Source organism: Miscanthus floridulus, chromosome 6 (genome assembly GCF_019320115.1).
Source record: "Miscanthus floridulus cultivar M001 chromosome 6, ASM1932011v1, whole genome shotgun sequence".
In the NCBI taxonomy this organism is placed as follows: domain Eukaryota; kingdom Viridiplantae; phylum Streptophyta; class Magnoliopsida; order Poales; family Poaceae; genus Miscanthus; species Miscanthus floridulus.
This window is the reverse complement of record NC_089585.1, coordinates 102,089,944-102,111,840: the sequence shown is the minus strand read 5'-3', so window position 1 is coordinate 102,111,840 and position 21,897 is coordinate 102,089,944. Positions and strand designations below refer to the sequence as shown.

Here is a 21,897-nt window from a genome sequence, read left to right as displayed (position 1 = left end):
ATCACATGTGTGAGCTTTTCAACATCTCCATGCCATTTTCACCTTCATGGCATATGTTGCTCACACACATGTACCTATGGACTAATCACTTGTATATCTCACATAAACACAATTAGTCCACCTAGGTTGTTACTTAATTACCAAAACTACACAAGGACCTTTTAGCGGCGCGACGACGGCGGAGTTCGGAACCCTTGCGCCTCCGTTCCATCGCCGAGTTGATCCACATCAACTCCAACTTTATCTCCTTTATAAATGTGCCAACACCACCAAGTGTACACCACCATGTGTATGTGTGTTAACATTTTCACAATCATTTTCCAAAGGATTAGCCACTCAACTTGCCACGCCACTCAATCCTAGCGACGATGCAAAGTTAGATTACTCGAGTGGCACTAGATGATCGATATGCAAACAAGTTTACCCCTCTTGATAGTACGGCCATCTATCCTAAACTCGGTCATAAACTTCTCTACACACCTATGACCGGTGAAATGAAATGCCCTAGGTTATACCTTTGCCTTGCGTATTGCATTCCATCTCCTCCAATATCGATGCAACACATGCACCAACACAATCAACAATGATATGATCCACTTCATATCATCACGTGATCATATTGGTTCATCGATCTTGACTACACTTGCTTTTCACCGTTGCCTTCATCCATCGGCGCCAAGTCTTGCTTAAGCTTCACCGCCACGCGGTCCATCGCTCCAAAGCCTCCAACTTGCCCTTCATGCTTGCAACCGGTCCATCAAGCCAAGTCATGTCTTGATCTTCTCCACCTTGATCATATGACTCAATGTCATGTCTTATTTGCAATGAGCTCCTTCATCATCACATGTGTGAGCTTTGCAACATCTCCAAGCCATTTTCACCTTCATGGCATATGTTGCTCACACACATGTACCTATGGACTAATCACATGTGTATCTCACATAAACACAATTAGTCCACCTAGGTTGTCACTCAATTACCAAAACCATACAAGAACCTTTTCACACGTTTGTTGGAGGAGGATCTTTTTTGGAGCGAGCCACATGAGAGTCCCACGTCCTTCAACGCTGCAAGGGACATGATGACCAGTTCACGGCAAAAATTCATTAAGACAAAAGGACGAAAAACTCTTGACTCACCTTGACGCCATCATGCGAGGATGTTTTGGGGCTAGCTTGTTAAGTGGGTTACAAGAGAGCAACCATTCAGATGTGAGCAGACCGGCCATGATGGGATACGTAGGACACTGTATCAACTAATTGTGGATGTCCCAGCAGAGCACTTGAATCTCTTTAAATCAAATCTGTTGTGGGATTTGAATTCATCATCCCTTGTTGCAAAAGGAACCCTTGTTGTCTGAATCTTCCTTTGCAATATTCTTCTGATTCTGTGGTCTATGACCCCACTGCCTTCATTGCATGTAAGTTGGTAATAGTTGCCTGGTTAATAGCTTATGGTGCCGCAACGAAACCGAGGGACCTTGTGGAATAGTTGCCACATGATGACGCTGCTCGGCACGCACTGGTATCGAGGTTGTTGACCAAGCACCTTTACCAAGTTATACCGCTGTACTGCTTTTGATACAAAATATTCTTCTTGGAAATATTCGGGTGTTTGAACAGGAAATCCACAACGGGTTGATGAAATAGTGTTCCCCCAAAGTAAATAAGAGAATGTGGTTTTGGAGGAAGCATGTATGTCGCGATCTTAGTTCATACAAAAGGTTGGCGCATATGGTGAACAAGGAAGGGAAGGAAAAGAAAAACAATAAGGAAAAGTTAGCCCTCGGGTAGTAATGAGTGATTGGAAAAGCCTATGTGGATGTCATGTCCCAAGCACAGTGTCTAGCTCACCCGCACTATGCACGCTAGGTCACTATTATTGCGTGCCCTGCGGACGCTGTCAGTGTCAGGGTCCACTAGCAACCTGTCCTCGCGTAATCATGACATTATGCAACATCCACCGTACTCGTGCACTGTGTGCTTCTCCTTTTCCTGGCATCTGATCAGCTCTTGATCCTCACCCTCGTCCCCATACCGGACCCCCATCCTATTTTCTTCTTTTGGGGACATGGCTGCCCGCACGCCTCCCTTGTTGAGGAAACCCCTATCCCCTCCTTTTTCCTCCCTCCACTCAAGCTCGCGTAGGGAGCGCACCATGGCCGACCTCTTCCTCACCTCATAAACCATCAGTGTCTCCCATCCACACCGTCTCCACTCCTGATGCACGATGCCCCCACCTTTGTTCGCCACTATAAGATGCCCTTGGCCTTTGCTCTCCTTCTTCATCCCCATCCCCTTGAATCTGAAGCAGAGCTATGAGATCCAGTCGTCATTCAAGGAACTAGGTTCGTCAGTCAGAGGTGATTGTGTAACCTAAGAAGAAGAAGGGATATGGTTTTTGTCGAAGAAGTTCAAGTCTACCGTTGGTTAGTTGGTCTTAGGGTTCACAATGTTTGAGTTCTCAGTCTCCTGTTTCTGGATATGTTGGGCATACGCCATATTTTGGATAATCATTTTCTTATTGTTCCTCCATTGTCCTCGTCTATCTAGACTTCTGGATTAAGCCTTGGTTGTATTAGGTTACTCTTAACCATGTATCTCTAAATCCCTATATGGTTTATTGTTCGACGTAGTGCGATCTTTCGTGTAATTTTAGATCTGCAAAGTGTAATCGTATTTCCCTCCTTCTGATTCGTGTTTCAAATCTCGGGACGAGATTTTATTTAAGGGGGGTAGAGCTATAACACCCTCAGTGTTATGCTCTAAACCAACTACTAAATCATGTCATGAGCATCGTGTTTGTGTAATAATGCATGTGATAGAAGGTGTTGATAAATTTCTTGTAGCCTAAAATAATCAATAAAAATGTTAAATCAATGTTGATGCAATAGCTCATGTATATCAAGTAGGGTTTAAAACTAATTTTTATTAAGCAAAAATACTATAGAACATGTGTGTGATACTTAAATAAAGTTGGAAGTGCAAACTTTGTAGATGACAATGAAACACTTGCTGTTGAAAAATAATATTGCTTAGTAATATTTTCAATAGCTTAGAAATGCAATTTGAAATAGAATTCAACTCAAAAAACTTAGAAAAATTCAAGCTTGTGTACAGTTGGACATTGCTAAGTTTAGCAATTTATTTAGAGAGATTGGATTAGAGGGTGATACGGTGTTTTAGCTCGGCTGAGCAGCCTCATGTATCAGTTTGATCGTGGTGAAGTCGGTTTAGTTTAGAGGCAATGGTTTAGTGGTAGTCACTGCTTTAAAATCTATGCACAACATGTTCTCGGGCTAGCCCTCTAGGCTGGGTGCGGTCACCAGGCCGTAGGGGCGCGCTGTCACGGTGTTGGCATGCTCTGCGTGTGCACACGTGATGCCATGCTTGGCCAACCTGGTCGCCCTGACCCGACCGCGAGGAGCCACCGTTACTGTGGCTTGCCCGGCTGAGGGGCGTTGCCCCTACCGCGTGCACTACCATGCTGCAACGCAGCCGCCGCTGCTGCTATCACATCACGTCATGCTTGTGCCTACCCGCTGCATCACACTGCATCGCCTGTCGCTGCATTGCGCTACGTCGCTGGCCCACTTTGATGCCACGAGCGCGTGACCGTCGGCTAGCGCTTTGACATGGGCCACCCCCATCGTGCCAATCGTGTCCCGCTAAGCACGCACATGCCGAGCCTCTGGCCAAGTCCCCACCACCTCCTGTCCGCTCGCTTCTCCCCTATTCGCCTCTCTACTATTGCCGCCGTTGCGTCGCACCATAGTGCCTAGACACGAGAGGACGCCTTCCATTAATTTGCTACGCCCACCGCTCCGCCCTCACATCCCCTCTCCAGTCGTCCCACCCCACTTTGATTGCGGCTCAGCTAAGCCTCAATTTTGGAGCTTCGCCCTGCCACCGCGCCGTTAAGACCCGTCACCGCCCGCGCCATGGCCAGTCCTCCCCACTTAGTCCCACGTCGAATTGGCTGCACCAATAGCTCTGCCTTGAGCCCCTCTACGCCATGCGCATGCTAGTTGCGGCTCTAGTGGTACCTCCTTGCCGTTGATGCAGCTATGCCTTTGCGGTCCACCATTCACCTCGCAACGCGTAAGTGACCAGCCTCACTCGGGTCATCTCCGACCGAGCCGACACCTCGGTTAGGTCACTCGTGAGTTGTCGTTCCTCACCCGCTACCCCTACTGCCTTGTTGTTACTGTGGCTCACCAGAATGCTATTGTGAGTGCCACCGCTCACCACGCCAAAGTGCGTAGGGGAGGCCAGGGACCATGCCGTTGTAAAGAGGAGAGAGTGCAAGGGTCTTTTTGCATAGGTGCTGTCTCTAGGAACAGCAACGTAGACTACGGGTTGTTTTGTTCAGAATCCAGGGGCATTTTTGCTAATATGTCAGCTCACACGCGGGTTCCTCACCATGGGCCGCATCCACGCGCGGGCCGCGTTGTACCGGATTCGGTTATCTTTTTTGGGGAAAATAGAAATAGCTTTTCATTTTTATTTCTGAGCTGAACTTTGATAATTAATATAAAATGATATAGATGTCCAAAAATTATGAAACTAATTTTGTTAGATTCCTAAAATCATGATCTATCTGCTAGTATATTTTATTCACATAGTTTTATAATATTTTTAGGAGTTATCTAATTAATTTAAGATGCTTAATATTGTAAGATATAAACTTGTAGGAATTGTTGTGATAAATTAGTGATAGTGTTGACTCTAAAACTTTTACAGTAAATCCCTAACATTATTAGGTGCTCACTGTAATTTTTGTAGCTCCATAATAATTAGTTTGCTAAGGTAGCTAAATGAGTTCTAGTTTGAAAATATATGTTTAATCAATAAAATACTGAAACACCTTGGGATTTTAGAACTAAAACATTTTTCTAGAGACAAACCATTACTTGGCGACGTGGATACATAGCCTAGCACATTAGTTATTTGAGCTATCTCGTTAGCTTATGAGGCTTAATCGTATTTCTAAGAGTTTCAGTTTTCATTGATTATTTATGTCTCTGCGTTGCATCCACGTATATCATAATAGGAACAACGATGGATCATGGAGTCGACTGAAGTAGCAGAAAAGATGATGCCTTGATGATTGTGTTACTATGATGGAATGCTAACTTTTGGTTATATCTTATCCAGGCAAGCCCCGGTGCATAACACATATCATTCTACACTTTATCTTATGCTTGTGCATTAAGTTTTAAGGAGTTGAATGAAAACCACTTGCATATATATATCCTCATCCTATGAGTCCTACTAGTATGTTAGGATCGTGTAGATTGCTATACTATAGGATCTGGTAGAAGTCGAGTGGTTACCTGTCACTCGCGAGAGATAGAAAATATATTATTGTTACTGTCACATGGAATATATATGAATGATAATTGGAGACCGGGTGGAATGGTACTTTAGATCTAGACTTGGTTAGGCATTCGAGCGAGGCTCGGATTGCACTTGTTCCGCCTGTGTCGATTGAGGACCGTCCATTGCTATGGATGATAGTCAGGTCACAGACTTATTATCCTAAGCACATACTTGCTTATGGGAGCAGGAAGGCTCGTTACGCTCTTGTTGTGGGTTCTGGCTCTTTCCGGACTGACTGATTGGAGGTGGAGAAAGGTGGATGTCTAAGCACTATACTGAGATCGGGTCTTAAGTGTGGGGGCTTAGAGTCCAAGTTTGGATGGGGACCTGGACCCCGTGACAGGAGTGGAATGGGTTGGTCTTGTTTGTGCCTAGAGTACAAACGGGGCGTATGTTTTGGGGTGCCCAACTGGGATACATTGGTTCGCGAATCACCGTTTTCATGAGACGGTACGACTTGGCTATGGTCTAGCACTGTAGTAAGAACTGGAATATAAAGATGGTAAAATGGTTCTGATTGCTTACCACCTGCTTGAAAGTAGCATATGTGTTTACATAGAATGGTTAGTTAATGAACTAATGATGATTGCTAATGAAGTTTAATATAAGGACGCGCGTTTAGTAATGCTTCCGCAGATGCAATAACTCACAAGCCAGATAGCCTTGCATATCTTTGGAGTCTTTTATTTTCCTCCTATCGGGTAAGTCTTGCTGATTACAATCGAGTACTCAGGGTTTTATTCTCCCTGTTGCAGGTGATCAAAGGATACATAGAGCTGACCCTTGTATGTGGAAACCTCCTGGTGAGCTCAGAGAGGATTCCTTTCTCGCTACGACCGTAGTGTTTATTTATAACCCTCACTAAAGGTTTTTATAAGAAAAGATGTAAAATTTGCTAGTATCTCTTGTATGAAACTGTCCACTATGTTAATGCTCCACCATGTCATTAAATTAATCTTGCTTCCTCTGTAACTCTGATAACATTGTTATATTCTGCTTTTATAATAAATTGAGGTAATATTCTGGTACTGTAATAAAGTGATGTAAGAAATAACTTTAGAATGTTTTAAGCTTTATTATCTCATTTATGATCCTGATGGAAAAATGTGGATTTTCGAGTTCTCCCTTGGGGTGTGCTCGATGGAACTTAGTGCCCTCTCTTAGGAACTTAGTGTCTAATGGAAGACAAGTACTCCTAGGAGACATTAGATTAGGTGGTTCTGCCACAGGAGGGCTTGGATGAATCAGAACGGCCACCTCCCGCTGACTCTGGAGGCGCCACTGAGGGCTCGAACGGAGTAGGGCGACCTATTTCTGCCAACTTTGGGGCCACCATAGACGGCCCAAACGGAGCAGGACGGTCTGATTCCACCGGATTCGGGGCCGCTGTCGAAGGCCCAGACAAGGTGAGTTGGCCTGATTCCACCGGTTCCGAGGCTGCCGTTGAAGGTCTGGATGGAGCAGGGCGATTTGATTCTATCGGCTCCAGGGGCGTGTCCTCCCCCTCCTGCCCTGTGGCATGCCGCAGGAAGGGCTCCGTGGCATCCTCTTCCTCCTCCTCCTCCTCCTCCTCCTCCTCCTCTTCTTCTTCCTCTTCTTCTGACGAACCTTGATGCCGCTTCCCTCGCTGTAGCTTCGCTCGTTGCTTCGACCACCGTTTCTTCTCCTCCTTGTCCTTCTTCTTCCTGTGTTCATCCGTAGCATGGTTCGCCACCCTCACGGCCATGTGCTCTAGCAGCGGTGCGATAGAGTTCCGAAAGACTAACCTCGCTGATAGCTCGATGAAGCCGACGTCTGGCCATATCACGGGATGCCCTGGGATCGAGAACACAGCATCGGCCTCCCCCATGGCCTCCTTGATGCGCTGCATGACCTCGCTATCGTGGAGTAGCCCCTGGGCGAGCATCGTCCCGACAAGCTATGTGCTGGGCGTCATCCCGTATAGTGGGAGGACGCGCGCCATCAACGTCGCCATCAGCGGTGCCACCCTAAAAGAAAGGCAACAAGCCATTGGGACCGACCGAACGGACTTAAGAACTATATGGATTGGCTGCTAAGAGTCTAGAGTCGGTCACCAGCTGATCCATGCAGACCCCCGTGAACGGGAAGCCGGGGCCCCACTCGGACTAGCCCGTTAATAGCTCACCGAACACCATGTTTCGTCCATCGAGAAAAAACGTGGCACGGCTCAGCCCCTCCATTTTATCGAAAAAATGCTTGAGGGAAGACGATCATAAAGACGAGCTGACCCTCGACCGGACCCCTGCTACACGCGGGGGGTTGAGAAAAGTTGGACTCGCAAGGAGACTGAACGCGCGGTCCTAGTACAACGATGGACCGATCGGATCCTAGGGCACCGAAATCAAGAAAAATCTTTCCGGCCTCCCGAATCCTACGGTTACATGCCCCAAGAAGACCGATCGTGACAAAAGGAAATCACCGTCCTACCGGGACATGTCGTGGGCTACAAAAAGAAGGCTAAGGCCCTCAGAGTCCTCTCGTCTAGAAAAGCCTCCAAAGAAGTATTCTACTCCTCTGCAGACTCGGGGGCTACTGTCGGGTATCGATATTAGGGATACCCAAAGCAAGGAAGTTAGCGTCCACGCTGACTTTTCTAGATGACTCGACACATATTAAAAGGTCTCACTCGACCCTAAGGCCGTGAGCTTCGTCTCGTCCGACCTTGAGGCCGTGGGCTCCGTCTCGTCCGACCCAAGGACGCGGGTTCCGTCTCGCCCGACCCCAAGGACACGGGTTCCGTCTCGCCCGACCTCGAGGCCGCGAGTTCTGTCTCGCCCAAGGCCTCGGGCTCAGTCTCACCCGACCTCGAGGATGCGGGTTTCGTCTCATCCGACGGGGACCCATACCGTCGCCAACCACTCCAGGTCCAAGCATATGGGCCTGGGTCAAAACTCTAACGCTAGGGAAGAGACTGTCACGCCTCGATGTAACCCGTGGCCATGACGGGCCATACTTGGGGATTCACATCAAGAACAGTGTCGGACGTGCCGGTGCTGTTCTGCCTAATCCTTGTACGGACACTGTCAGACGCATCAATTCACCACGACGTCCGCCGTGACAGAGTGGAACGCCATGATCGACAGATGACGCCTACCCTTGGTGCCAGTAATGAACAGGGCCACGACATGGAGCCATCCCTGTTGACATCTACAGGATCGGCGGGACCCGCATGAAGGAGAAGAAGGACCCAGCAACCATGGAAGTCTTCTTCTCTCTCGTTTTTCTCCTTTTCCTCCTCTATAACCCGCGTTTTCTCTTCGCCTGTAAAAGGGGAAGCAGGGCGTCCCATGAAAAAGGGGATCTAGACACAAGAGCACGACACGAGCACATGGCTAAGCGGCAAGCGAGCTCTCAGCACCCGTTCACTCATTCCACCAGAGACTTGGGGTCCTCTTCCTCTCTCGCCTGTTTGTAACTCCTACTGCAAATCAAGTGTCGGTAACATGAGCAACAGCGAACTGGACGTAGGGACATTCCGTCCGAACCAGTATAAACCCTTATGTCCTCCGAGCACACCATTCGAATTAGACGCACAAATACAAATTTACTCATCGGTGGTTCGAAAACACCGACACATCTCTTGTATAGGTGAAATACTACTTTTTATGAGGCAATGATTTCATCTGCTTGCGTTGACGAAGCATGAAGCCCTAATTAGGGGGTGTTTGGTTGCCCCTCATAAATTTTAGTCGCTGTCCCATCGGATGTTTAGACACATGCATGGAGTATTAAAAAAAGACTAATTACAAAACTAATTACATAGTTTGCGACTAATTTGCGAGACGAATCTTTTGAGCCTAATTAGTCCATGATTTGACAATGCTTTGCTACAGTAAACATGTGCTAATGACGGATTAATTAGGCTTAAAAAATCGTCTCGTGGAGTACTGACGGATTATGTAATTTGTTTTTTTATTAGTATCCGAATACTCCATACAACATCCTCTCGATACACCTTTTAAATTTTAGCCGTTAGATCCAAACACCCCCTAGTTAAGCTGGGCCTATTACATCTCTAGTTCTTCTTCAATGTTTTTGTGAAGAAAAACTTGAATTTTCCATAGTGCCACTGCCACCAACCCACCACCCAACAGTTGTCGCCGTCACGGTCTTCGTGGCACCTCCCGTCCATAAATAAATAAAACGTGTGCCCACAAATCTCTTCGCTGGCAACCGCAGCACAATCCCGTGCGGCAGCGGCACACGCACAGCAGCGCCCGCCTCGATTCTCCTCTTGCCAAAGCACCCCCCAGCTCCACAGAATTCCGCTCCCTCCTCGTCTCCTCCTCCCGCGCCTGCGCGTTGTGAGGTGAGGTCTGACCCCGAGGCCGCAATGGCGACAGCGGAGGTGGTGGTGGCCAACGGCTTGGGCGGCGCCGACACCAAGGCCGCGTTTAAGGAGATATACAGCAAGCTCAAGGAGGAGATGCTCGAGGACCCCGCCTTCGAGTTCACCGACGAGTCGCTCCAGTGGATCGACCGTGTAATGCTCTTCCCCCCTCCCCTTAGTTCTACTGTGGGTGTCGGCTTCTTGATCTCGGGCGGTCTCGTCAGTTCTTTTGATTTCTACAGAGTTTTATGGGCTTTCGGTGATTCCGAGGATCTGGCTGGCCGTTGAATTCTTCCGGTTGAGGGTTATGAGTATCAGAGTCAGAGTACTCTCTCTCTCACTGAATAAATCAATTACTAGAGTTGGACTAGTCAAACTTTTCTAGACCGAATTTATAGAAAAGAGCACGAATGTTTATGTTAACAAATGATCACGATACTAATTTAGTTTCATAAATCTTGATGTTCTTTTTCTATAAATTCGGACAAACTTGAAAAAATTCCTAAAAAGAAAACTCTAAGAGTTGATTTATTCAGAGACGGAGGGAGTACATAAACAAGAAGGTTCTGTTTAGATTAGTTTAAATGTGTTAGAATTACTAGTCTGCCTGGGAATTCTGATTAAAAGAGTGAGTGATCTCTTAAAATCCCTTTGTATCTGTCACACAAAAATGGGACTTAGGAAACATGAAACAACTACTGTGTTTTCTACTTTGGGTTTAGTGTAGGCTACCAAAGGATCGATGAATCGATCAATTTGTTGCGAAAGGCCTAACAGGGTTGAAATTTGCTGTTACCTGTTACTAAAAGTAACTTCCCTTGCTAATAATTTGCTCACCAAAGTTTAGTTACTCTGTGGCTTTTACCTCTGGTGACTGGTCACAATTAGATGATGTTTTGGGTAGCAAATTAGGTTGGTGATTAGTTACTTTTTAGTATCCCAAACCTCGTCTGATTTATGACTCAAGTATAATGGGTATTTAATATGTTTCCATTGGAGCATACCTTCTATACTGATCTGGGCCTCGGGTAAACTTACAGGATTTTTGTTTTAGAAAAAAATGCTCCCTGAACACTATTAAGCTGTGCAACTTCTTCGAAAATTGACTATTTGAGTTACATGTGACTATGCACTGAGTAAAGGGGTAAATATCAAAATGCTGAAAGTTATGGTAACGATTTCACGAAAATGTCAAAAAACTGGAGTTCACAAGACGGTTCTTATAATGATTGTCCACTAATTTCCATTTTGATTTGTAGTTTCTGTCTCCAGAGAAGGAAATCAACAGAAACTGGAAATCTACATAATGGACCCCATTGTTTCTGATGATGTCTTTCTTTTAGTTTCTGTGGTTAAGATCAGAGAATAATGTATCATTAGCTTGGATAACTTTTTGACTTGTTTATTTCTTCTGGAGTAGATGGTGGATTACAATGTGCTTGGAGGAAAGTGCAACCGTGGGCTCTCTGTCATCGATAGCTACAAGATATTGAAGGGTGTTGATGTTCTGAGCAAGGAGGAGACATTTCTTGCCTGCACCCTTGGCTGGTGTATTGAATGGGTACTACGTCCTGCTGGTGTTGTTTTCAAGCATTTTTAATGTTAATAGATTGATTTTTCTGCTAATTTGGAATTTTAAATCACTATTTTCTTATCTTGCAGCTTCAAGCTTATTTTCTTGTGCTTGACGATATTATGGACAACTCCCAGACACGGCGTGGCCAGCCTTGCTGGTTTAGAGTGCCGCAGGTTAGATCAGAAGCATCTATCCTTTTTACTTACCAAATTATTTCTATCGGTTTTTGTTTTGATGGCTGTACTAAGGTCTTACTTGAGAAGTTTGGTGTTAAACCCGAGTTATATAAGAATCCATCCATCAGTTTTCTGCTAAGCCATGTTTTTGTCATATCTCCTCTTAACTAACTTATTCATGTTCCATGATTCTGTTTCATTTCCTCATAGGGAGGTCGTTTATACTAGTGTATTGTTGAGCTTTTGCAGATTGTTTTAGGCTTTTAGCTTCTAAAGTATGAAACCTATTGCTCACCTTTTGTTTTGCAATAGGTTGGCCTCATTGCTGTAAATGATGGGATTATCCTTCGCAATCATATTTCACGAATCCTTCAACGCCACTTCAAAGGAAAGCCATATTATGTTGATCTCATTGACCTATTCAATGAGGTAATCATATCTTCTGACATAATAATTTATTCATGCTATGTATGTTGGATGCTTCGTACATATGACTGATTCACTTTTTATGTTTTCAGGTTGAGTTCAAGACAGCTTCAGGGCAATTGTTGGATCTTATCACTACCCACGAGGGTGAAAAGGATCTAACTAAATATAACTTGACAGTGTAAGTTTATTTCACTGTATCAGTAACATAATTCACACGCTTTGTTTCCTTGCATGATTTATTGTGTAGTTTCCAGAATGAGTTATTATTATGTGTTTGGCACCTCAAATTTGGGACATAATATTTATTTGTGCTAATTTCTCTCAATGATTTTCATTTTGCACAGTCACCGCCGGATCGTTCAGTACAAGACAGCTTATTATTCATTCTACCTTCCTGTAAGAGTTATTGCTCTATATATTCCTCTCAGTTATCTGAAATCTGAATGTTAGCATTTTAATTTGATGAATGTGGTAACAAGTTTCTACTCTACTCAAGGTTGCATGTGCATTGCTGCTGGCTGGTGAGAACTTGGATAACTTTGGTGATGTAAAGAACATTCTCGTCGAAATGGGAACATACTTTCAAGTTCAGGTAATGCTCTTGTTCTTTGAAGGCCAAATGATATGGATTTGCTATATTGGACTACCTCTGATTAATGATATTTGTCTACAGGATGATTATCTAGATTGTTTTGGTGATCCTGAATTCATTGGCAAGGTTAGGTGTTTGCACCTTTTCTTTCTACTATATAGAATAAAGTGTTACTGTTGGGTGAATTGCAATCAAGGCCCTGTTTTCTTGAACTTCATCTCATCAGCATTTATTCTTATCACAGATCGGAACTGACATTGAAGACTACAAATGTTCCTGGCTAGTTGTGCAAGCTCTTGAACGTGCTGATGAGAACCAAAAGAGAACCCTGTTTGTAAGCACTATTAAAAATTGGCCAATTTTTTCACAACATAAACGACCAAGTAAAAAATCCCTTCATGTATGTTCAAACAGGAAAATTATGGAAAGACTGATCCAGCATGTGTTGCAAAGGTGAAGGACTTGTACAAAGAGCTTAAACTGGAGGTTTGTCCTGACCATTCCATGTTCTTATGATTTATTGTTTCGAGTCCACCTTGTAGGCATCACGGTTCATTGTTACTGTCTGGAAACGGTTAAATCCAACATCTGATGGTCATGATGCACTGACCTGGTTAAATGTACTGAAACAATGCCCATAATGTGGGCATTTACATGTGGCTGATCCCCAACACTCTGTTTCCGTATATGTTCTGTTTTGCTGACGTCCTCTCCTGATTGATATAAATCCAGGAGGTTTTCCATGAGTACGAGAGGGAGAGTTACAACAAGCTGATTGCCGACATCGAGGCCCAGCCGAGCAAGGCAGTCCAGACTGTTTTAAAGTCCTTCCTTCACAAGATCTACAAGAGGGACAAGTAGACGCTTGCATCAAATTACTATGCTTGATTGATGCGGACGAGTAATTTGTACTATGTTGTTTTGTGTTTTCATTCACCTCTTGTACCGTACACCTTGAATGAATGTAATAAAGCACAGTGCAGGGATGCGTAACTAGCTTGTGTCACCATTCACCAACGCATCCACAGTTCCTGGGTCGTTCCGTCCTTCTCAACTTCCAAAGGATCTGAAAGGACGAATGCTCTGTAAACGACAGTGTCCAGTGTTCTTAATGGTGGCGATCTTGATAAGGCAGACAGGGGCACAGGGCACCCCGCACCCGGGTGCCAGTCTACTGTGCTCCCCGATTGGACCGGTGCACACCATTTGATGCCTTTCGTATCCAGTATGTTTAAAACTCTCTTTCTTTTTTCCTCTGAAGCTCCGTTTGGAGGCTTATGAGCTTAGGGTTTAGTGGATGGGCTAAGGCCAATTATTAATAGCTAACTAGAAATTAGCCATCTAACTATTAGCCCATGCATGTTTGGATCCTAAACTAAAATGTGCATATATTAGCAATGAGTTATTGGTCCAAGTTAGCTAGTTATACTTGGCTATAAATTAACAATTAGCCAAGAGTTTGGCTAAAAATTAGCTCACCTATTTGAATGAACTAGATTAAGATTCAACAGGACCTCAGTTTGGCCAACTAGATCCTTCACAAATTAGAAAGAAATTGGAGAAAATTTTGCATTTGGCCCTAAAAATAATGCTCCTTTCTTATTTGACATCGAAACTGAAAATCTTTCCTATATATCTTGAACTCGAGTTTTTCTTTCCTATTTGACACTTCCGTCAGTTTGGGTGGTTAACGGTGTCAAGTCCAATGTAAAAAGTCTGTTTTACCCCTAGAGTTTTTTACTAGTCCTGGCATTTCATGGTTAATATTGCTATCTTTTATGAATGTTTTTATCTTAAACTGCAATGTTTCATAAAAGATAGCAATATTAACTATGGAATGCCAGGACTAGTAAAAAACTCTAGGGGTAAAATGGACTTTTCACATAGGACTTGACACCGTTAACAACCCAAACTGACGGAAGTGTCAAATAGGAAAGAAAAACTCGAGTTCAGGACATATAGGAAAGATTTTCAGTTTCCATGTCAAATAAGAAATGAGCATTATTTTTAGGGCCAAATACAAAATTTTCTCAAGAAATTGCCTAGGATAATGGTGTATTGTCCACTGAGGAGACATGGCTAGGCAACAATCTCAGGAAGCACTCGTTGGCTCCATCTCCTCTTAAATGGACGATAGCAAGGGGTCGGTCTAGGATCTATCGGCTTAAGGAAGGCGATGCTAATACTTGCCCCTTTGACCGTTTCAGATTATCTCCAAACTTATTGATGGGGAAATGTTGGTTACTGGTCATGATGATAAAGCAAAGATAATTGATGATTTCTATATTGGACTATTGGGGACTAGTAAAGACTAGGACTACACCGTTAATCCGAACGACCTGAGCATTGGCTTTGGTGACTTGGCTGATCTTGATGCCCCATTTTCTGAACAAGTTTGGAAGACAATTTGTCAACTATGGTCTGATAAAGCTCCTGGACCTGGTGGGTTTGCTGGGCGCTTTTATAAGACTTGTTGGCTGACACTTAAAGAGGACACTAATTCCCAAGAAAGATGAGGCAATACTTGCCAGTATTTGGGGTTGATCAGCTTGGTACATAGTTTTGCAAAACTTGTTACTACGATCTTTGCAAACAGGCTTTCTCGTCTGCTACATTTGATTGTGAGTCCTAATCAAAGTGCTTTCATAAAACAGCATTTAATAAAAGATAATTTCATGCTTGTGCAACAAATGACAAGATTCCTCCATCAACAAAAGCAAACCCAAATCATTCTTAACTAGATATCACAAAAGTTTTTGATCCAGTTTTATGGCCTTTTTCTTCTTGAAGTGATGAAGAAATTGGGGTTTGGCTCTATTTGGTGTGATATGGTTAGTGGGATCGTCATTGCTTTCTCTTCAACACAAGTGATTCCATTCTCCTTAATGGAATCCCTAGACAATTAACACACCCTCGTGGCTGCACCAAGGTGATCCTCTGACTTTGATGCCTTTTGTCATTGTCATCGATATCTTGAGTCACTTGGTAACAATCTTATTGCACTCAACTGCCATTGATATTGATCTAACTCTAGATATATTGTACCTCTTCGGTGAAGCCTTATATGCAAAAGAGCAATGTTTACCCAATTAGTGCAAGGAATTGGACATCGCTGCGGTATATGAGCATTTGCCTTGTGAATTGCTTCAACTTTTTATATAAGTATCTTGGTTTGCCCCTAACTTCATACGTGATCAATAGAAGTACTTCCACCTTTCATCGACAGGATAATCGATTGTCTCCTGGTGTGGAAAACTGAGTTGTTTACCTAGGCTGGTGTAAAGTGCTAGTGCAGTTTGTTCTCGCCTCAATGCTAGTTTATCTAGCTATGGCAGTGGTCCGTGGATCTTCTTGCATGGGCTATCAAGGAAGAACTAATCAGATATGGAGATTTTTATTTGGAGGGACAAAGGATGTGAGTGGAGAGCACTGCCATATTGCATGGGTCATGGTCTTGGCATCTCTGATTTTTAGCGCATGAGTTAACGATTTTGGTTTAATTTATAAATTTTACATTCTGAGGGTAGGGTTGAAGTTCCTAAAGGATACATTGAAACTACACCTAGTTAAAACAAACAATAGAATAGAAGTGTGATCTAGGCTTGTATTGGGTTTCGGATATGCTCTATTGGAGTAAATGGTGATGTCATCCTGTTCTGAGTCGCTAGGTTTGGTGACACCGACCATGTTTCACAAAGCTAAGGATTTGTCTTGCCAAATCAAAGAAGATGTCTCATGATGTTCTTCTAGCGATATTACATTCATCCTATTGACGGTTGCTAGACTTTGGGTTGCTCTGTGCTGGCTAGGTCTCTTACGCTAAATCAAAACTTTGAATCTTCTATGATATATGGATAACAAAAGGACGTTTTCTTGATGCTCTCTTTCGTCATGGTTCCACAAGGAATTAGCGATCGATAATATATGAAAAAAAACATGAGTGCCAGGATACTGTAATTTTCTTCCTCCTTTCTGGGGTTTGTTTGCCAACATACAAACTCTAGACTTATTAAAACAATAGAAAAAGTCTACATAACCCCCAACTATTTAGGGTGGACTACTTCACCCTCTAAACTATAAAACCGAATTTTCTACCCCTGAACTTTCCAAAACCGGTCAAATAACCCCCAAGCATTTTTGGATTGTGGTTTTGCTGTGGTTTTGTCCTTTTCTTATATCCACTGAATCTTTGAAAAATCATAGTAAACCATAAAATAAAAAGATTCAATTTTAGTGGACTTCACATGAGTAGATCTACACAGTGAATATATAATATGGTATGTTTTTAGTACAAAGTTTTTGCTATAGCTTTAGATCTATATTTTTTTGTAATTAATTGGAATAATTCATAACTGCTGCTTCTATAGTCCAATTGTGGTGAATTTTTTATGGTGGGCTAATTATTGTATGCTTGCACTGTAGTAAAAATTTCATACTCATTGGATCATGTATAACTTAGTTATAGATTTTATTTAGGTTTATGCTTGTTAAATCTATGCTTTATCTATAACTAAGTTATACATGATCCAATGAGTATAGAATTTTTACTATAATTCAAGCATACAATACTTAGCCCACCATAAAAAATTCACCAGAATTGAACCATAGTAGCTGCAGCTATGAATTATTCCATTTTATTATAGAAAATCATAGATCTAAAGCTACAACAAAAACTTTGTACTAAAGAATACCATATTATATGTTCACTTTGTAGATCTACTCATGTGGAATCCAACAAAATTGGATTTTCCATTTATGATTTTTATGTGATTTACAATAATTTTTCAAAGATTCAACGAAAATAAATAAATAAAAGACAACCATCGTCACTGTAGCAAACTATTGTCCAAACCGCTGTGTGTGTGTGTGGGGGGGGGGGGGGGGGGGGGGGGGGTTGGGGGGGGGGGGTTTATTTGACCGATTTTGGAAAGTTCAAGGGGTAGAAAATCCGGTTTTATAGTTTGGAGGGTGAAGTAGTCCACCCTTAATATTTAGGGTTGGGGGAGGGAGGGTTACGTAGACTTTTTCCTTAAAACAATTTATTTCTAGCAGAATTCAGAAGGCACCTTTCAATATCGAAAAAACAAAACACCTTTCAAATGAAGGGTCTCTTTGACACGGTGCTCCAACTTTTTGCAGCTCTTGATGTGGAGACTGGAGACATGTCAAACAGTCATCTAAAGAACATCTCTTATAAGGAGTCAGAAGGAATCAAGCCGTTTTTTATGGAGGAGTCGGAGCCGAAAGATACGATTTCTCTTTTAGGTCTTCCTCGCAAGAATTAATATAAGCGGTGCAATTTTTGTCAAATATTTTGTGACTCCTTATAATGGTGCAATTTCTCCTAGGTTTTCCTCACAGAAATTACTACATGAGTTTTTTTCAAATATTTTTTTAAAACGATTTCAGCTCTGTATCTCTACTAGAAAATTTGTGCCCTACCAAACTAGCATCACGGCACGATCCAGGTCTACCTGATGATTCCTGAATATACTTGGCCATGCAGCACGAGGCACGACGGCACGACACGAAGCACGAAAAAAAAGCCCGACACGAACCTGGCACGGCCTGATGAAACTCGGGCCGGGGCTGGCCCGACCCGCTGCTCAGGCCGTGCTTGGGCTAACCCCCAAGCCCGTGGGCCAACACGGCCCGGCACGAGAAATGGAGGGAGGCCCGACAGCGGCCCGAGGCAGCAGCCCATCATCAGCCCACGCCCCACGACCCACGCTCAGTCGGTCGGCCCCTCCCTTCATATATAAGGGACACACCGACGGGCGACGGGCGCCCCTCTCCTCACAACCCTAATCGGCTAATCCATTCAACATTTTGACTCCACCCGCTCACCCGCCGGCCGCCGCACAACGCCCACACCGCTCTCGTCTTCGCCTCGCCTTCGCCGCGCCACCGTCTCCTCGGCGTCTGACCTCATCGACTCCGGTGACCTTGATCTGCCTTCCGCCGCCGGCCAGCCTTTCCCTTCTCCTCCCTGATCTCCTTCCTCTCCCCCTCTCCCTTCCCCTCTTGGTGATATGTGAGTTCGTGTTCCTATCAGTGTCATCCCTCCTCCGCCGCTCGCCGTCCTTGCTAACGGTCTGTCGTCTTCTCTGCGGGGGTCATCGTCTTCTCCGGCATCGGGCTCTAGTTGCGCAGGTAAACCCTAACCCTAACCCTAACCCTAACCCTAACCCTAATCCTAGCATCTTTTTTCTTGATCTGATTCTGTCATCTGATGTGTTTCTTGATCTGTAGGTCGGTAGCCGATGCTTCCTCTTCTAGCTGTGGCGTAGAGCGAGCTCGGCGGCCACCCACACCGTCGAGGAACGGGGTTGGAGCGGTCACTGTCGCCATGGCGGATGACGATGTCGTTCTACCAGGCATGGCCCCCGAGGGCGAGGACGACGACGACCTCCGAGACGACGCAGCTGCCTTGTTCGGTGTCGATCTCGGAGCCAGCCAGGCTCTGAGAGATCTGGACGGCGGCGGTGGTGAAGGGGCGACGACGGCTGGGACTGGCTCCAACACCAATAGCTCTGCTCCATCTGTTTCTGGTAACGTAACCAGAGTTGGTAAGCGCAAATCTCCTATCTGGGCTGACTTTGATGAGATCTATGAGGATGTGAACGGTAGTAGAATTTGCACTAAAGCTATTTGCAAAATGTGTAAGGCTACTTTGTCTGCTAGATCTGTTTCTGGAACTGGGCACTTGAAGAGGCACCAGAAATCATGTATGGAAAAAACTAATCGACGTGCTGTTGTTCAGTCTAGGCTTGCGCTTAATCCTGATGGTTTGCGCAACTGGGACTATAAACCTGATGTAGCTAGACATGAGTTGTGTTGCTTGATTGCTAGGCTTGATCTTCCCTTAGGTATTGATAACACTGATGCATGGGAGGAGTACATTCAACGTGCTCATAACCCTATTTTTACTAGGGTCTCCCGACAGGCCACCACTAGAGACCTAAGTAAGTTATTCACTGAACGTCGTAATATGCTTAAAAATCATATTTTGTGTGGTGCTTCATCTGTTGGTTTGACATCTGACATTTGGTCTGGTAATGCTAAGGAGGACTACACTAGTGTAGTTGCTCATTTTGTGAGTGTTGACTGGGAGCTACAGAAAAAAGGTAATTGGGTTGAGATTGATTGAGATGAAGCATACTGGTCAGAACATTGCTAAAAAAATTAGTTCTGTGATTGAGGAATTTGGTTTGATTGACAAGATATTTTCTGTTACTCTAGATAATGCTTCTTCTAATACAAAAGCAATGGAAACTTTGACACCTTTGTTTGCAGGATACTTGGGTTCTAATCCAGCCCCTACACCTTCTGATCCTAATAAAAGAACTTATCACCTTGTTCATCAATATTGTGCTTGTCATATCATAAATTTGATTGTTAAATCTAGTTTAAAGAGGTTCAAACCTTACACAGAAGATTTTAGAACTACTATTAACTTCTTAAATTCTTCTAATCATAGAATTATCATGTTTAAGAACTACTGCAATGCTCAAGGTTTAAGACCTAGAAAGTTTGGTTTGGATATGGATGTTAGATGGAATGCTACATACCTTATGCTTAAACACCTGCTACCATATAAGGAAGTTTTTTCTGTGTTAATTAATGCTAATTTTGGGGCTGAATTGTTAACTCCAAGGCATTGGCATATAGCTGCAAAGGTATTGGAATTCCTGGAAGTATTTTATGAATCAACTGTTGTTCTTTCTGGTGTGTACTATCCAACTAGCCCTCTTGTTTTGCATCATCTGCTTAAGATTTCTGCTCATTTGCATGAAAGTGAAAAGGATCAAAATCTAATAGCTGTTGTGTATCCGATGAATCTAAAATTTCTTAAATACTGGGAAAATATACCTCTGCTGTATTCATTTGCTTTTATTCTTGATCCAAGAGCTAAGATGAGAGGTCTGTTTAATGTCCTGGTAATTCTAAAAGAAAACCTTAGTGTTGATTATAGTTTATATTATGCTTCTATTAAAACTGAACTTTATAAGTTGTTTGTCAAGTATGACAACAAGTTTGGTGCAGCTAAGAATAGAAGGGCTGCACATCCTGCAGGCCAAACTGATAAGAGAAAACAAGCTTGGAGAAGAATATTTGGAGGCCCTGGAGCCTCTGGTGTTATTGGTCTATCCCCTACCCCAACTTCATCTACTGCATCTGTTGGTTGTGAGCTCATAACTTACCTAGACAGTGACAATATCACTGCATATGAAAATGACTTTGATTTGCTTCTCTGGTGGCATGACCACAAACTAACCTTTCCTGTTTTATCTATAATGCAAAAGATATAATGTCTGTTCCAGTGTCTACTGTATCTTCAGAATCATGCTTCAGCTTGACAGGAAGGATACTTGAAGAGCGGCGCCGACGCTTGTTGTCAGAACATGTGGAGATGTTTGCTTGCATCAAGGATTGGGAGTTGGGAGAACGAAGACTGCAGCATTCAACAGACAACCAAGAGTTGACAAGCTACTTCGAGCATTTATATCTTGATGAAGAAATTCAGAGTGCATCTGAGGCTCCTTTGGCTAGTACATCAGTGGCTTCTGCATCTACTTCTGCTGGTACTTAGTATTCTCTGTTCTAAGAGAGTTGAGAGATGAGAGATGAGACAGAGTGAGTTGAGAACTTGAGATTGAGAGGAGAGATGAGAGATGAGAGTTGAGATGAAACTGAGAGTGATATTTGTATCTGAACTTTGAACTTATCATTATAAGAGCTGTGCCGCACTTTTTTTTTCTTTCTAGAGTTTCTCATAAGGATGAGTTTTACCTAGAAAGGTTTTTAATAAGACAGCATTGCACACAGCTCAATTATCTTTTTAAGTCTTGTTTGTGCATTGTTATTTTGTGATTATGAATTGTGAATCTGTTAAGATACTTCATGCTTGTGAGTTGTGACTTGTGACTGGTCAATGGTCTAGTTGTTAATTGTTATCTTTGAATCCAGTCTAGTTGTGAACTTGTGATTGTGAGTTGTGATTGTGAATCTGTGATATCTTATCCTTTATGTTTTCTGTGAAATTTGATTCTAAATTTAAAAACTGAAGTCAGAGCTGAATTTGCTGGTGTGTTTACAAAATTACGGGCTATGGGCTGGCACGACCCGATATTCTCGTCGGGCTGGTCGGGCTGGCACGGCCCGATATTCTCGCCGGGCTGGCACGACCCAAAAATCAGCCCGTAGACCCGTGCTTGGGCTGAATGCCAGGCACGAGGCCCGTGCTGGCACGGCCCGCAGGCACGACGTACCGTACCGGTCCGAGAAGTTGCGGGCCGGGGCGTGCCGGGCTGGCCCGATGGCCATATATATTCATGAAATGTGAAATGCTTCGCTAGGAGTAGGACCTAAGGCCTTCCGTCTCCGAGGCT

At 43.7% G+C, this 21,897-nt stretch overlaps 1 protein-coding gene across 1 annotated transcript; it reads left to right on the top strand.

Moving 5' to 3' along the window:
* Positions 1 to 9,573: 9,573 nt before the first annotated feature.
* Positions 9,574 to 13,498, top strand: LOC136458835 (farnesyl pyrophosphate synthase-like). Its single transcript, XM_066458751.1, has 11 exons — positions 9,574 to 9,885; positions 11,153 to 11,293; positions 11,395 to 11,481; positions 11,797 to 11,913; positions 12,003 to 12,091; positions 12,258 to 12,309; positions 12,410 to 12,505; positions 12,587 to 12,631; positions 12,750 to 12,839; positions 12,920 to 12,991; positions 13,238 to 13,498. The coding sequence occupies exons 1-11, from the start codon at positions 9,736 to 9,738 to the stop codon at positions 13,364 to 13,366; spliced, it is 1,068 nt and encodes a 355-aa protein (XP_066314848.1). The 5' UTR covers positions 9,574 to 9,735; the 3' UTR covers positions 13,367 to 13,498.
* Positions 13,499 to 21,897: the final 8,399 nt, after the last annotated feature.

Bases quoted from the DNA above. Each gene is read 5' to 3' on its own strand.
- LOC136458835 (XM_066458751.1), top strand. From the start codon at position 9,736: ATGGCGACAGCGGAGGTGGTGGTGGCCAACGGCTTGGGCGGCGCCGAC. The intron at 11,294-11,394 runs GTACTACGTCCT...CTTATCTTGCAG, and splicing joins TTGGCTGGTGTATTGAATGG to CTTCAAGCTTATTTTCTTGT. The intron at 12,310-12,409 runs GTAAGAGTTATT...ACTCTACTCAAG, and splicing joins ATTATTCATTCTACCTTCCT to GTTGCATGTGCATTGCTGCT.